The 17,291-nt window shown below is 31.2% G+C and overlaps 1 protein-coding gene across 1 annotated transcript; it reads right to left on the bottom strand.

Annotated features, from left to right (window-relative positions):
• Positions 1-9,249: 9,249 nt before the first annotated feature.
• On the bottom strand, positions 9,250-14,431 carry LOC108486966 (probable CoA ligase CCL6). Its single transcript, XM_017791133.2, has 19 exons — positions 13,988-14,431; positions 12,819-12,882; positions 12,566-12,658; positions 12,418-12,474; positions 12,279-12,327; positions 12,112-12,188; positions 11,981-12,020; positions 11,801-11,895; positions 11,536-11,700; positions 11,304-11,414; positions 11,130-11,217; positions 10,956-11,022; positions 10,789-10,864; positions 10,591-10,708; positions 10,267-10,512; positions 10,049-10,188; positions 9,761-9,943; positions 9,549-9,668; positions 9,250-9,466 (listed from the first exon to the last, which is right to left on the bottom strand). The coding sequence occupies exons 1-19, from the start codon at positions 14,134-14,136 to the stop codon at positions 9,419-9,421; spliced, it is 1,986 nt and encodes a 661-aa protein (XP_017646622.1). The 5' UTR covers positions 14,137-14,431; the 3' UTR covers positions 9,250-9,418.
• Positions 14,432-17,291: the final 2,860 nt, after the last annotated feature.

Below are 17,291 nucleotides of genomic sequence, written 5' to 3'. Positions count from 1 at the left end.
AGTGAACTTCTTTTTACAATAGTCCAAAATCACCCCATGCTCAGATAGCCAATCAATTCCCAAGTTTATATCAAAGTCACCAAATGGCATTATTAACAAATCAACAGAGAAAATTTTATCCTATATCATTAATAGACATCTCCTACACACTTGATTCACTAAGACATCTCCTACACATTTGATTCACTAAAACAATTTGCCTTAATGGACTAGACACTACTATAGATACTTTAGACATTTCAGTTTTTAAATTTCCCTATTCAACCAGTTTTGTATTAACATATGAGTGTGATGATCCCGGATCTATTAAAACATAAACAGGTTTTGAATGTAATGAAAATACACCTGTTACTACATCGTTTGCATTCCCCTTTTCATGAGTCCATACCACATATACTCGTGCTGGTACTCTAGTTTCTGATTATTAGGTGGCAATATCACTTCCTCTTCTAGCACCTCCTCTAATAACTGAATCACCTCGGCCTGATCTTTGACCTCTGGAAGCAGATTCGGATCTCTGTGATGTAACTGGTATAGCATTTTTATTCTTCAGACAGTCCTTTACAAAATGCTCAGTAGACCCACAATGGAAACAACCCCTAGTCAATTTCCAACACTCATCTTGATGCCTATTTCCACAGTGTTCACATTTCAAAAGTTCTGTATTTTGAGATGGACCTCTAATACTACCAGTAGAAACTGTCATCAGCCTTCCATAATTTTTATCACTTCTTTTTGTCCTAAAACTCAGTTTCTAGCTACCACGTAATTCTTTAGATCTTTTAGGTTACGGAGTTAAACTAGTAGTTTCGGTACGTTTCCCAGGTAGACGAGTAATTTCAGGCTTTTTTTTTTCTAGACCCAATACTTGTTCAACCATTTTTACTCTCTCGACTAGATCTGCAAATTCTGTAATTTTAAGAGACACCAATTGCACTCGTAGCTCGTCACGTAAACCTCTAAAAAATCTTTTACAACTATCGGCTTCAGTTGGCACATATTCCACAGCATACTTACTGAGTCTTGAAAATTCTCGTTCATAATCCATTACTGACATTTCACCTCGTTTAAGCATCAAGAATTCTTATTTTCTATCTTCAATATACAGTTCACCCACATATTTCTTCTGAAATTCTCTTTGGAAGAAATCCCAGTTTACCTGTTCTTCTGGTACATGTCGGGTTACCGATTCCCACCATACATAAGCTTCCCCTTATAACAAAGAAACAACACACATTAAACTTTCCCGGAGAGTGCATTCAAGTTGTTTCAAAATCTTTTTTGTTGATTTTATCCAATTTTCAGCAGTGAAGAGATCAACTCCTTTCAAGCCGTGTAGGCCACACGAGCTAGCCATGTAGGTCGTGTGAATTCATACAGGCGTGTGGGCCAAAAAATGAAATTTTTCTCTAGGGCTATAAACATCATTCGAATCAAACATAGGCATTTTGTAAGGTCTTGTATGTTCCGGATTAAGCTATAAATCTCGATATCTGATGATCTATTAGGGTATATTAGGGTATGATTTGTTATCTGTACATATGTTTGATATGATATAGGCTAAGTGAGTATAACATGTTAGCATACAATGCACTATTGTTTGGGATATGTTTAACGTGTGTGATTTATTTAGGTCGAATCTGTGTTTTGTTAATTTTGATGGTGTAACACCCCTTACCCGTGTTTGACGCCGAAACAGGTACGAGGCATTACCAGACTTAATCACTAATCATCGTATAAAAATCGATTCATAATTAATAACATAATCAAGACTATCTACATTAAATGATTTTATACAATAGAGACCTTCAAATAACATAGGTCAGTATTTTTAGCCAATTCCTAGAAACTTAATAACAATTAAACAAGTCTCCATACATGCCAAAGACTTAAAGTACTTTAAAACCTTTATATATAGATCAATAATTTGATAGTGTGATTTAACCTCCGGCGACCTCCAACTCGAGCTAACATCTACAACATTATAGGAAAAAGGAAAGGAAGGGAGTAAGCATTATAGCTTAGTAAGTAAGTATGTAAATATTAATAAACAATACATTATCATACTTTGAACAAAGTCACAATATGTTCCCGGAATATTACCATCACAAACACACATACTTTCACTATTACAATCATAAACAGGTTCAAAATAAGTTGTCTAGCAGAGTACCAGCAACTAAATTATTTATTTCTGGAGATACAGAACTCCAAATTACAAACCGCTAATTTTCCTTGAAACTAGATTCACATATATTCTTACCATAAAATTTTTAAAATTTTTAGTCTAGCCAATTAGTACAGTTTATTCATTGAAGTTACCCCTGTTTCACTGCTCAACTGTTCTGACCACTCTTCACTACGAATCAATTTTCTCCTTGTACAGAATTCAAAGGATGTTTTCGTTTATTTCATTTGAAACTAGAGTCATTAAGTATTTCAAACATATAAATTATATCCCCTAATTATTTTTGTACAATTTTTAATGATTTTCCAAGTCAAAACAGGGGATCACGTAGTCATTCTGAACCAGTCTCTCAAAAACTTAAATATCTCATAATATAGAATTCCTTTTCTTGCTCTGTTTCTGTTATATGAAAATAGACTCATTAAGCTCTAATTTGATATCTCATTCAATCTCTGATTCAATTTCTACTATTTTTGGTAAATTTTTAGATTTACATTACTGCAACTATTTAGAACAGTTTTATTGTCAATTTTAATCTTTCACACTTCAATTGTATTCATCACTTTCCCATAACAATCTTTCCAATTTCCAATCACATATTGAGCATATTGCTCATAAGTTACACTTATCATCATAAAGTCATACACAATTTCCTTTAATCAATTTCTCAGTTGAACGCTTCGGAATAATAACAGATACGCAATGGTATCGCACACAGCCCACCTTTAAAATCGAAGCTCTCTTGTACACATAGTGGCCTTCACTTAGCACCACTCATGTGACCTAGCTCGATTGTACACATAATTTTGGCTCTCTTGTACACATGGTGAACACTTAGTACCACCCATGTGACCTAGCCAGTTTATCTCGTAGCTCTCTTGTCTACATGGTGTCCTTCACCTGGAACCACGCATGCGACCTAGCTACATATATCCCGTAGCTCTCTTGTCTACATGGTGTACACATAGTATCACTCATGCGACCTAGCTACATCATAATGTCTCGTAGCTCTCTTGTACACATGATGTGCACTAAGCACCATACATGTGACCTAGCTACATACCATCTCAGATCATCCAATCTTTCAGAAGGTTCAACTGGATTTCTCTCTTTCTAATACTTGATTCCATACTTCCAATAGTCAATTATGATTCAAAATTAGCTACAATACATAAAATATGCTGAAATACAAAACATAAAAAGATAATGTATTATTTACATACAAACTTACATACTTTCTCATTTCCATGTCGAATTAATATTGAACGTTTAAATCATCATAATTATACTTACTTTCAACACCTCGAAAATCATAGTAAATATATAAATTTTACATTGAAACATGCATAAATTAATGCTTATTATACATATGAACTTACCTCGATACTAAAATGGCCATTTTACTAACTTTCCCTATTTTCGATTTTTCTCCCATTCTAGATTCAAATCTCATTTTTCGGGATCTAAAACATCATATTTTACTTATTTAATTAATGTAATATTCAAAACAGTCCTTAACTCAAACTTTGGAAAAATTACAATTTTGCCCCTAAACTTTTGCATATTTACACTTTTACCCCTAGGCTCGGGAATTAAACTTCATCCCTTATTCTTATGTTTTATGACATGCTGATTATTTTTCCCTTCTATGGAAACATCAAATTCTCACTCTAACACATAGTTATGAACAATAACAACTTTTACCGATTAAGCCGTTTTACTCATTTTTGCTTAAAACCGCTTAGCAAAAGTTGTTTAACATGATTTCAGTCTTCATATTCTACCATAAAATATCAAAATAAACACATTTCACCTATGGGTATTTTTCCAAATATGAACCCTAGCTTAAATTATTGCTAGAATAAGCTTAATTAAGTTACCGGGATTTCAAAATCGTAAAGAACCTGAAAAACGGGGCTAGAACGGACTTACTATTGAGCTTGGAAAGCTTGAAAACCCTATCCATGGCTTCCCCCATGCTAATTTCGACCTCCATGAAAAAGATGAGTCAATTTTGGCTTTATTTTCCCTTTTTATTTCTTTTAATTACCAAATGACTAAAATGCCCTTAAGGCCTTTCTTTAAAATTTTGTCCTATTCATGTCCATTTTTGTCCAAACAAAATATAATGGTCTAATTACCATTTAAGGACCTCCTATTTAAACCCCCATTTCAATCAAGTACTTATGAATTAGAACACATATTTTGCAACTTTTGCAATTTAGTCCTAAAAGTCCAATTAAGCACTTTATCAGTAAAATTACTTAACGATATTTTTACACAATATTTTAATCAATAAATAAACCTTAAAACTTAATCGAAATAGATTTTTCAACTTCAAATTCGTGGTTCTAAAACCATCGTTCCGTTTAGGCCCTAAATCGGGCTACTACAGCAACTTCTGCAAATAAGCCCTAATAGGCAAATTAAACATGCAATCTATAAAATTTCTTATCAATACTCTAACACATGCATCTAATCACTCGGTAAATCATAAAAATTAATCAAAATAAACTTTTCTATCTCAGATTTGTGGTTTCGCAACCACTATTCCATCTAGGCCCTTTTTCGAGATGTTACAAATGGTGTGTTTCTGTGATACTTTGTTGAATGAGAACGTGTGATATTCGGTTATGTTGGTTTGTTTGATACTGATTCTGATTTATAACCATGCATGTGACTTCATGGCAAACCTAATATGTGTAACACCCCCTTACCAGAGACCGTCGCCGGAGTCGAGCAGGAGGCGTTAACAGACTTAATTTATCACTTAAACAATTTCAAACAATTTAGTTCACCTTTCGAAATAAACTGCCCATCTGCGTCACAGTCGCTAAAAAAATTCATATCTCGAGTTACGAAACTCGAAATTCAAATCCGCAAATTTTTCCTGAAACTAGACTCATATTTACTAAAATTTTTTCCAAAATTTTTGCTCGGGCCAATTAGTACAGTTTATTAGTTAAATTTCCCCTATTTCAGTGTTCGAACCGTTCTGACCTCTGTTCACTACGAATCACTTTTCCCTCTGTACAGAATTCAGATGACTATGCCGTTTATTTCTCTTAAAAGTAGACTTAAAAAGGAATCTATACATATAAAGTCCATAATTATTTTTGTACAATTTTTAGTGAATTTTTAAAGTCAGAACAGGGAATTCAGAAATCGCTCTGACTCTGTTCCACCAAAACTCAAATATCTCATGAAATACAACTAATTTACCTGTTTTGTTTCTTCCATATGAAAATAGACTTAATAAGCTTTAACTTCATATTTTACTCACTATCTAATTCTATCTCTACTATTTTTAGTGATTTTTCAAACTCACGTCATTGCTGCTGTATGATACTGTTTTATAGCAAATGTCACCTTTTTATGAATTTCCATGGAATAAATAACATCAAGTATGATTTTTGATTAGCCATTCCTATGGCTAATCATTACCAAGCATTTCCGTACCACTCAATAGCCATATCATAAGATTATATACACAAAATAATTATAATGCTATACATGCCATACTCAAAATATACAAACCACTATACCAAAATGGTCCACGGATAGTGTGAGCGAGCCTCCAACCGTTCCCGATTTCTGAACTAGCTTGTCAAAACTACAAAGAATGGAAAGGAAGGAGTAAGCATAAATGATTAGTAAATTCACATGCAAATAGCAAGTAACATAATCATGCAATCCAACATAAAACATCATTTGCATAAATATCACCAAGACATTCATGTTACATTTGCATTTAATATCTTACCACGATTTCATCATATCAAGTTCTCAACCCGAGGGTTTAAGCACATACCTGTCAAATTTTCCCATTCACCACACTTATCAACATGTCACCTTCGTTTTAGGTATTCTCCTTATTCACTTAAGATTCTCCCGTTGAACACATTGGAATATAATTCGAATACACGGATTGCATGCACATAAGTGTCATACCCGCAGCTAGACAAACTCAATAGCCTGCGGAAATTATGTAGCCAAGCTATCATGTAACCCGCCCATAAGCGAACTCGGACTCAACTCAACGAGCTCGGGCGTTCGCATCCATAAGTGAACTTGGACTCAACTCAACGAGTTCGGAATTCAAATATCCTAGTGACATGTCACTTGTATTCTAATCTATTCCCAAGGTTCAAACGGGATTTTCCTCGATCACACATTTTTGCCATCTTCCACTGAATGTCGGAACAGATACTTGGTAGCATTTCATATTTATGAAGTAGCTCACATAATTTGCATATTACTCAATAATAACCACAAAGCATAATATTTCATGATAATAATCATCATATCATATAAATATCATTAAATTACTTAAAATGACAATTATGTTACCACATTTACAAACTTACCTTGTTACAAAATGTTAGAAATCGAGCCTACTCCTTGTAAACTTTATTTTTCCCTCGATCACGACTCGAATCTCGTTTCTCTTGATCCAAAATACCAAATTAATTTATTCAATATACACTTTCATCAAAACAGCCCCTAATACGGGCTTGGATAAAAATTACCATTTTACCCCTAGCTTTTCAATTATTTACAATTGAGTCCTTAAGTTTGTACAATGAGCTACATGCATTACCCATGACATCTTGGCATAGCCGAATTTCCTAGTGTCCATAACAGCCCATATTTTACACCAAAAATCAGATTTTTACCATCAATTTTACTCTTTTTTACAATTAAGACCCTTTTTAGGTGTTTTCACATAAAACTACTAAGTAAAAGTTGTTAAACGCACATCAAACCATCATATTCCTTCATTATTCATCAAAATACAATTATGTCACACATGGGTAAATTTTCATACATGCATCCTAGCTCAAAATATTGCTAGAAAATGACAGAACATGCTTTCTAGATTTTAAAATCGAAAAGAGCATTAAAAACGAGTATGAAAATCACTTACAATAAAAGCTTAAAAATGTTGAAAACCCTAGCTATGGTGACAAGCGAAATTCGGCAGCCCTTATGGAGAAGATGAGTCCATTTTTGTGTTATTTTTCCCTTTTTAATGACTATATTTACCAAATGACAAAAATGCCCTTAATGCCTTTCTTTGTAATTTTTCATGTACAAGCCCATTTTTGTCCAAAATTTTAGAAATTGGTTAAATTCTATTTAAGACCTCCTAATTAATATTCCAAAACAATTTCATACTAAAAGCTTCTAGAATGCAAGTTTTGAAACTTATTCAATTTAGTCCCTAATTTCAAATTAAGTACTTTATGCATAGAATTTCTTCACAAAATTTTTACACAATCATGCAATCATACCATAGACCTAAAAATAATTATAAAATAATTATTTCTCTCTCAGATTTGTGGTCCCAAAATCACTATTCCGATTAAGCCCTAATTCGGGATATCACAATATGATTCACTGAGATTTGGCAAATCTGTTTTGCAAAGTGTGGATTCTCATGCCTTCTATTTCTGTTATTGTATGACGACATGTTCTACATTCTTATCACTTTGATTTTGTCTATGCATGCCATGACACATTGCATAGGGTTTGGGATTATGTGAAAGGAAGAAGTTTCTGGCAGTTTAATGATTTGTATTATTTGGTGGTTTATCCACGATTCTATTTGGCAACTTGTTTGCAACATAGTGACTTGACCACATATATCTAATCCGATAGTTTTAACTGCTATTCTTGTGGCACTATGCACAAATATCTGTTGGTGTGATTTGGTTGGATAAGTTTTGGGGAACTCTATTTTGGTGTGTAGTGGAGTTGGGTATGATGTTTTCTGAAATATTTGCATTCTGATTTTCTAAAAAATACTGCATTGGCATAGTCGTGCGTTCACCGTTCTGTGTATTTGATTATTATAAAATTCCTTGACCATCCATTCTCCATCCTGCTTATATGATCATGATGAAGTTCTTTGCGATACTCTGATTGGTATATTGTGTTTGGTATACTCTCTGGTTGAGTTTAGTTATACACTGAGCTTTATAGCTCACTTCTTTTATTTTGTCTACGACTTTTCAAGAAATCCTTTGACTTAGGACCGGACAATGTGCAGGAGCTCAAATTGTTTTCGCCCTTAATGTAAATATGGTGATTTCCATTATTATTTGTTTGAACTTTTGGGTTTGAAATCTGTGATCTGTTTTTGAACTCGTTTTAGATTTTTATTAATTCATCGATAATTAATATTTCCAAACATGAAACTACAAAATTACTCAAGTCGACAAAATGGATTTTGGTTTTCAAAAATAAAATTCCGAAAAGATTTTCCGCTGCAAATTAAATAATTTCCTAAGTGTTTTATGTAAACAAACAAATAGTTTTCAATGGTTGTTTGCCATATTCGTATTTGCTAAATACTTATTGAGAATAGTTTTCCAAACGAGTCGATGTAATTTCTCCAGATTCAATCATAACTTTTAAGCCAGGTTTGGGTATTACAAAAATAAAGTTATATTTAAGTAGATTTACCCAGAGGTCGAGTAACTAGTTTAAGTTCGAAAGCTGGTTGAGTCCGAGTAAAAATTTTATGATTAAAGAATAAGTTTGGGCAAAAAATAGGTCTGTTTAAGATATGGGCTGAAAACAAATCGGATTATGCTAGGAACAAATTTTGAATATTAAAGCATAAGTTTAACCCATATTTAAGATGAGCCTATCTTTTTGCCCAAACCTATTTTCTAATAATGAAATTTTTTTAACTTCCAAGCCCATCTTGATACTGAATTAGGAGTGGAGGACAGTGATAGAAAATTATCCCAATCATTAAAAGATAATAAAAAAACAAATTAAAGAAAAATGGCATATCATCCAAGTATGAGTTGTTTATTTAAAAGGAATATTTTAAGCCATGCTTGGATTTTTATTGATTTTATTATAATATTTAATAATTATATAATGATTGAAGTCATTTTTTTTTATTGGTGTTGTCCATATGTTATGTTGGTAATGTTATTATAATATTTATGTTATTTATAATAAAAACGGTTGATGGGGCTTACCCTATCTCTTTCCCCTTTTTTTCCTATGTTGGGTTCCATAATCAAAATAAATAATTCTAAAGGTTTAAACTGTAAACTCGAAATCGTATATGCATTGTTGACCACATAAATCTGTCTTTGTAAGTAATATTACTTGCTTTTCTTTCATTATGACCTTCAAACTAATAGGAACAAGTTTCTGCAATCACTTGAGTGAAGAAGAGCCGAATTTCTCTCACAACAAGTGACCTTATTATACCTTTGCTCCCTTGCCTTCGCTGTACAGTTCATCAATTCGATCCTGCACATCCATCCAAATAATCTTTCACTTTCACTTTTCACCATCAAACCAATGGTTTGCAGGGATAGAACAAAAAGCTTACCTTGTAGTATTTAAGCAGTTGGGGCCTCTTAAGTTTGAAAGTTGGGGTTACCAAATCCCTCTCCATGTCAAACGGATTTGGTTCCAAATACACTGCTTTTAGCAGTTCAAAGCCTCTGAGCTGTTGCAAGTATTAGATTTTACATCAGTTGAGGAAAAGCCATTATTATACATTAAATTATAGAGCTAAGAAGAAGAATTTTATCTACTTACATGATGTGTCTGACCAGTGCTATTTAGCTTGTTTAAAATGTACTTCCTTGCCTTGGGGTTTTCACATAATGACTTGAAATCAGTAGCTTCACCATTTTCTTTACCCCAGTCCTCTAATGCCTTCCTTTCTGGGACTACCACTGCCACCAGAAATGACTCAAAACTGTTCCCATAAACCCAAATCTGTGACCATTGCAAAAGGTTCAACAAACTCGTATATAGGGTCATATAGTGGAGAGTTCGTATACCAGTTATGATTGCTTAAATATATAGAAATCAGCAACATACCGATGCTATCAGAGGGCAACGTGAGTATGTATTCTCGATGTTCTCAACTGCAACATATTCACCTTGAGAAAGCTTGAATATATTCTTTTTCCTATCGATGATTTTCATCGATCCATCGGATTGCAGTTCTCCGATGTCACCTACAACAATCTCAAGTCAAGAAGAGATATTGAAACACTGATGTAAATAGGAAGGTTTTTTAGTTTATATTTATATACCTGTATGAAACCAGCCATCGATAACAACTTCATCAGTTAGATCCTGTCTCTTGTAGTAACCTGAGAACAAGGTGTTTCCCCTCAAGCATATTTCTCCACGTGGTACACTGGAAAGTGCATCATATCCCATCTCTGGCACTGACTCAAGCCTTGCTTCAATGGTTGTGATTGGAACTCCTACAGTTCCAATCATTGACATTACATTGGCAAGTGAAGTAAAACATCCACCACAGCTCTCAGTCAAACCTGTCATGTTAAAAAGTTCATAAAATTTTTCATTAAGAACATTCGTAGTCTGATAAATTAGAGCACAAAATTTGTTACCATATCCTTGTGATAAATTAGAGCAGCAGGAGACCCGCAGAAACTCCTCCACATGCCTAGGCAAAGGTGCTGCACCAGATAGCATTAAACGAACTTTGCCTCCCAATGCTTGTCTTACCTATAACAATTTAAAAAAATTTCAGCAAGCAAATCGAGAATCTTAATCAGAACACAGAAAATATCTTGAGATCGAAAAACCTTGTCGAAGACGAGTTTGTCTAAGAGAGGGGATGCTTTGTCCTGTGGGAATCCATTCTCCATATTTCTTAATTTGCTGTTTTTTAGCTTTTACATTAGTTGGGCAGCAGACTAACAATCAAATAAAACCAAGGACAAAAAGTTTAAAGGTTTACCATTAAACTTACTAGTTATAGGCATACTGGAACAACTTATTCCGAATTAGACCACCAGATGCAATTTTGTTGACAATACCTTCAAGAACAAGTTTTAAGGATTTTGCTTTAGAACCCGGAACAATTTTCAAGAACATGAAATTACATATTGTTTTTTTGTTCATAAAGATCATTGTTGATATGTACCAGTGTATATACGGTCATAAACTCTTGGAACCGCACAAAATGCGGTTGGTTTTAGCTCCTGGACATCGTCCATTAAATAACGGACATCCTGCAAGTAAAGCAGGAGAAATGAATTAGATGCATTAGTACAAAAGAGAGTAAAATTGTATAGATTATGGCATTCTTAAATCTTACCCCTTGCCAAAATCCTATTGAGGAACCTCTTTTGATGAAATAAGTCTCCATTATCTGATCGTAGACATGAGCCAGAGGGAGGAAAGAGAAATATGTATCCTCTTCCGAACACTGTAATGCAATTTATGTCACCAAAATGGGAATATCGGAAAGCCATTGACATGCTTCCATCCTACAAATATGGTCGTTTCATTTAATGGTTACTTAAAAGGATTTATGCTTGCTTGCTTACCGCTTTGTCTGTAATTTCTATAAGCTGATCTATAGACAAAACTTCTGTCATGATTGCCTTGTTTGTGAGAATGACTCCTTTTGGTTCTCCTGTTGTTCCACTTGTATACATTATTGTGCATATATCAGTCTTCTGTTTTTGTGGAAGCTCACAATCCAAAGAACCCTATGAACATTTCAAAACAGGTCAAGTTTTTCTATTAACTGGTGAAGCATCGTTTGGATGAAGACGTAAATAAAGGCACAACATTGTTGAAGCATGTTACCAGCTCAGAGAACTCCTTCCATGAAAACAGAGATACACCAAGCTCTTCAGCTTCCTTCTTCTGTATGCTAGAAACATTTGCAAAGCTAACAATGGCTGAAGAAAGAGGATAAATACTTCAAACGTTAAGCTATTACTGTAAGAAATAAAAATGATCTTAATGAATGGAATTTCCACTTACTTTTTAAGTAAGAACAACATGCTGGAAGGCATGATAGGATCTGTTCAGGATCAAAACCATATTGTGAAACGAAACAAATTCATAGAACATTATCTAATAACCACATTGATTCATTTGCAATGACGACTTACAGCAGGGAGTTTGTTCTCTTGAACAAAGGCTATAGCAACTTCGGCATGGTTAACGATGAACTCCACTGCATTAGCACCTGCGATCACGTAAAACAAGATAAATTATCCCCTCGAAATGAATCGAAGAATAATAGATAACTGTAAAGCCTGTAGAAGAGAGGTCATACCAAGAGTATCATATAGAGGTACATATGTTACAGCTTGACAGTTACAAGCCTGTAGAAGAGGGGCAAACAAACAAATAATACAATATAAGCTTGTAAAGCTGTGACAATGGTGTTATTAGATACTAGGCAAGGCATATACCTCCATAGCAATGATCCATTCCGGACAATTAGACCCGTATATACCACATCGGTCCCCCTAAAAGCATGGTCGTAAATGTTTTGTTTGAAAATATTCAGATTAATAAAGGAATCAAATTTGTGTTTAGACAGATTAAGTATAGGCTTACAGGATTGACACCCTGGTTCCTCATGGCAGAACCAATTCTGAGAGCTGCATCATAAGCCTCCTGATATGTGATCCATACATAAGGACCAGCTTGCTGCAAAACAAGATAAATTATGCATTACGGCATATTGCAGAAATTTGAGTTATGTTAACAGGTTATCTTGTTAGCTAAACTTGAGACAGACCAAGGCAATAGTTGTGAACTTGGGGCATTAAGTTACTATTAATGTATTCAAGAATTGGGGTTTTTATACCTTAGAATCTGTGGTTTGTCGTCGTCCCAGCATTCGATTATTTGGATTCCGTTTAACCGACTCGCTGCAGAAGAAACCAATATTAGAAATGTAAAAACATCTGGCTTGTTACAAAACCAAAACACCAAATCCTAAAATACTATCATTAATCAAATTAATAAAAAGTTAAACATCCATGTAATTTATTTAATTACTCATATTTATTAATTTATTCTCTCTCCAAACATGTATAAATAATTTGTAATAAATGTTATGTAATTTAATTAATTATTTAATAAGTCAAAACATATATAAAATTATCTCTGGTTAATAAAATTTTCAGATTATTCAAAAGTGATTAGTAAAATAACATATAAATATATTTTAGAAAATAAAGCATATATATTTGGCAAAATAAATCATATACTGACGTGTTTAAAAGCTATAGTATAATTATTATATTTGACAACAAAATTAAATCATGTATATACATGTTTAGAAAGCCATAAAATAATTAGATTTGAGTGTAATAATTGATTATAATTATCTATGTAATTACTTAAAATTTCACCTCCTAAATAAGAATTAAAGTGTGTAATCGGGTGCACTAGTAGATACTTAAACTTACCACATATGTGTAGTTACAAGTAATTATAATCAAATTTAATTATAAGTTGATTTTCTAAATACGTCCTAATTATGTCATAAGATATCGTTAAAAATGAAAATAATTAACAAACCGGATTGAGCTTTTAATTTACTTTGACACCATTATTATTATAACTAGAGGTGAATTTAGGAGAGCTGGTGGGACTCGGTCCCTTAAAATAGAAAATTATTATCTAGACTCTTTAGAATTTTTAAAATTTTAAATTAATAAAGACAAAATTATATTTTATCTCTTAAAAGATTATAAAATTTAATTTAATTTTTTAAAATTATAAAAATATAGATGTTAAAAGTGTGTTTTTATTTTATGTATGAGTTTAGAAGTTAAAGGAAGCAGTGAATGTTAAAAAAAAAAAAAAAAAACCAAAAAATCAGATCAAAAGAAACAAATGAAACAGAAAAGAGAACCAATCCATTCAGAGAAAAAGTTAAGAACGACAATAGATCATCATCATTGTTTCGTGTTTTGAAGAAATGAGCAAATCGTGTATATATATATATATATATATATATATCCTCACCTAAAGAACTCCCATGGAGAATGCATTCTGTCTGGCAAATCCAAGGGACCATCCTTAGCATAGATGCACCTATAAACCGGCCCGGCGGACGGCTTTTTCCCAGATTCCGGCCTTGAATCTTCAACCTTCACTGTATATGTGACTGACATTATAAATTATCACCTTAACTAAAGCAAACAATATTGCAAGAAGTCTATATTGTTTGCACCAACAGCTGAATAAATGAAGCTGAAGCCAGTGAACATATATGTGGTAAGCTCTAAGCTGTGATGACAAATAATATTTAACAACAGAAGGAAAAAGGAAAGAGAAAATGAGAGGAGGTGGGAGAGTTAGTTGAGCTGCTACCTCAATAAATTCATACAATAGTATTTTCCAAACCAAAAAAGAAAATATTGAAGATTTGATTGCTCCATGCAATGGGTTAAAGTTGAATTATGGCAAGAAACTTTGCCCTCTTATTTATGAAGGAGGTTGAGAGGTTGGTGTGAATCACTGAATGTTAAGTCTTTTCTCTTCTATCTGTGTTTTCTTTCTCAATAAAACTTTGCCCTCCATAATTAATTAGATGTGAGCTAAATTAGTTCAAGATTGATTTACCTACCACGACTTCTTAATTTTCATGTTTATGTCTACCTATTAAAATGCTATATTTAAAGCATGTATGTATGTGGTTCCTTCGAACACGTTTAAGTCAAAAGCAATATTACTTATTAACTGAATTCCAACCTAGTTCAAATTTTATCAAAAAATTATTTTTTATATTATTTAGAATAGTTTTGGATGAAAGATACCGAAATATATTTAGACTTATGCCAAAATAAATTTATACATAAACACATATTATTAGATATATATCAAAATAAATATGGAATGAAATTGAGAATCCAGACATAATTTACACAGTTAAAAGCAGCCAAGTTTCAAGCTGCTTATTTGGCCTAGTTGACGGTATTTTCAACAATGGGCTCGCCTGACTTTTATTAAAATCTAAAAATTATTTCATATTAACGTTTCTATGTTTTTATGATTAAATTTAAATAAAAATACATATTATTATTTTTAAACATTAAAACAAACCTTTTGAGTGGCTTAGGTCGAGCTCATGTTCAGGCCTAGAAAATTTTTAGAATCGAGCCTAAATTCGGTCCGGCTCATTAGCACTCAACATAGAATAAAATTGCTATTAATGATAATTATATTTTACTTTTGTCTTAACATTTACTTTTTGCTTCATTTTTAATATTTTTATGCAAATACATGTTATATATTTTAATTTTAATTTTAATTTCAATTTAACAGTTAGTAATTGGTATATCAAATCTTTTCCTTAATTTAATTATATATATTAACTTTGATATGAATTATTATTTTTCTTATTTCTTTACTTTTCTTTTATTTTTAATCAATTTATTTCCTTTAAAACCTTTTAAAATTTGGTATCTTAATTAATTGTATCAAAATAATTTAATTAACTCATATAAAGGTTAATATATAACCGAATAAAATATAAATTTAAAATAATTTATTTTAATTGCAACCAAATATATTTTTATGAAAGAAGTTAAATATATTTATTTCTATAATACTTCCATAGCCATTAATTTTTTATTATTTTGTAATTAAAAATAAAAAAATGAATAAAACATAAAGAATCTATATAGATAAATAATAAGTGTATAATTATATTTTAATATAAATTTTTCTTAGAAAATAGATCAAGGTTTATGTGGTTTTCTTCAAATTATAGAGAAATATATTTTACACTAAAAGAGTAAATATCTTTTACCATTGAATAAATTTTAAATTAGAACTAGCTTTTAATATTAATTAAATAAATCATAAAATTTGAAAATCTCCCTATCGCTACTTAACTCTAGTAGGGCTAAGGAAGAAAATTTTGAGAAATCAAAATCAAATGAAATTAAGATGTTTGGATGATTGTTGAAATACAAGATAAAAACATATTTATTTAAATTGAATCAAACTCCATTTATTTGTAATTATTTTTATTATTTGAGTAAAATTAATTTTTATAATGCAAGGGAATATTTTATAATAAAATATTAAAATAAATTTAAAAATTTTATATAAAATATTTTAAAAATACCTTATAAAAGCTATCGATTATTTTTATTTACTTGAATTTTTTAAAAATGATTTTGAAAAATAATTTATTTTGCTAAAATAAATCTAAAAATATAAAATTGAAATCAAACAAAACCATGATTATAAGAATTGTAAGTTACTTAATATAGAAAATGATAAATTCCTTTAGAACAACCTTAAGTTACTTAATGTAGAGCATGTGAGAAAGAAGCTACCATTAAATGAGACATCTTAAGAGATTCTCACATCTATAAACAAGATTTAGATTATTAAGTTGAAAAAATAAAAAAAATTTAAGGAATAAAAATATTTTAGTTCTCTATTTAAATTTTGACTTTCTTTTTAATTTTGAACTTATGTTTGTTGTAAAATTACTCAAAATAGATGAAAAAATTAATTTTTTACACATTGTTAATATGACATACACGAAGCATTACATGTCAACAAATATATAATTTTTAAAAATAAAAATTAATAAAATAGTATAATAATTATAAAAATAGTTTTTATATTTTTAAATGTCAAAAAATCAATTAAATGCTAACGTCTTACCCATGTACTAATCCACAAAGTTAATTTTTTCATCTATTTTGGGTTCATAAAAAATATAAATTTAAAAGCTACAAAAGTAAAAATTAAATAAAATTAAAATAAATTTTTTAAAGTTAAGAGGAAAAAAATTATGATGCTAAGTTTTAATAAAATAAGACAATAGAAAAGAAAACCAAAAGATTAAAGATGCATGATAGGAAAAAATAAAGAGAAAAATGTAATTAAATGTCATAATAATTTGTGTTAATTTTTAGCTAAAGTTTATTTATTTTTCCTTCTTATTGGAAGTCCTTTGGTTTTTTTCTCTTTTTGTAAGTCATGGGAATGTGAGCAGAGGCCATAAATGTGGCTCACCAAATAAGGAGGCAATTAATGTTTTGAAGTTGAAAATTATATTTATTGGTTCGCATTTATTATTGTTTTATACATCTTATCTCTGCAGAGGAATTATTATTGTTTTCTCCAGTTTTTTAAATTTTAATAAAGAATTAAAAATTTTCTAATCCATTGAGTATTAACTCGATGAATATAGGTATTGTTGTCAATGTAAGAGGATATAGATTCAAGTATGCTAAAGCGCATTATCTTTTTATTTAGGGGCTAAGGAAGGATTATGAATAATTCTAGACATTATGTAAAAAAC

Source organism: Gossypium arboreum, chromosome 2 (genome assembly GCF_025698485.1).
Source record: "Gossypium arboreum isolate Shixiya-1 chromosome 2, ASM2569848v2, whole genome shotgun sequence".
NCBI lineage: Eukaryota > Viridiplantae > Streptophyta > Magnoliopsida > Malvales > Malvaceae > Gossypium > Gossypium arboreum.
This window is presented reverse-complemented; position numbering and strand designations above follow the sequence as displayed.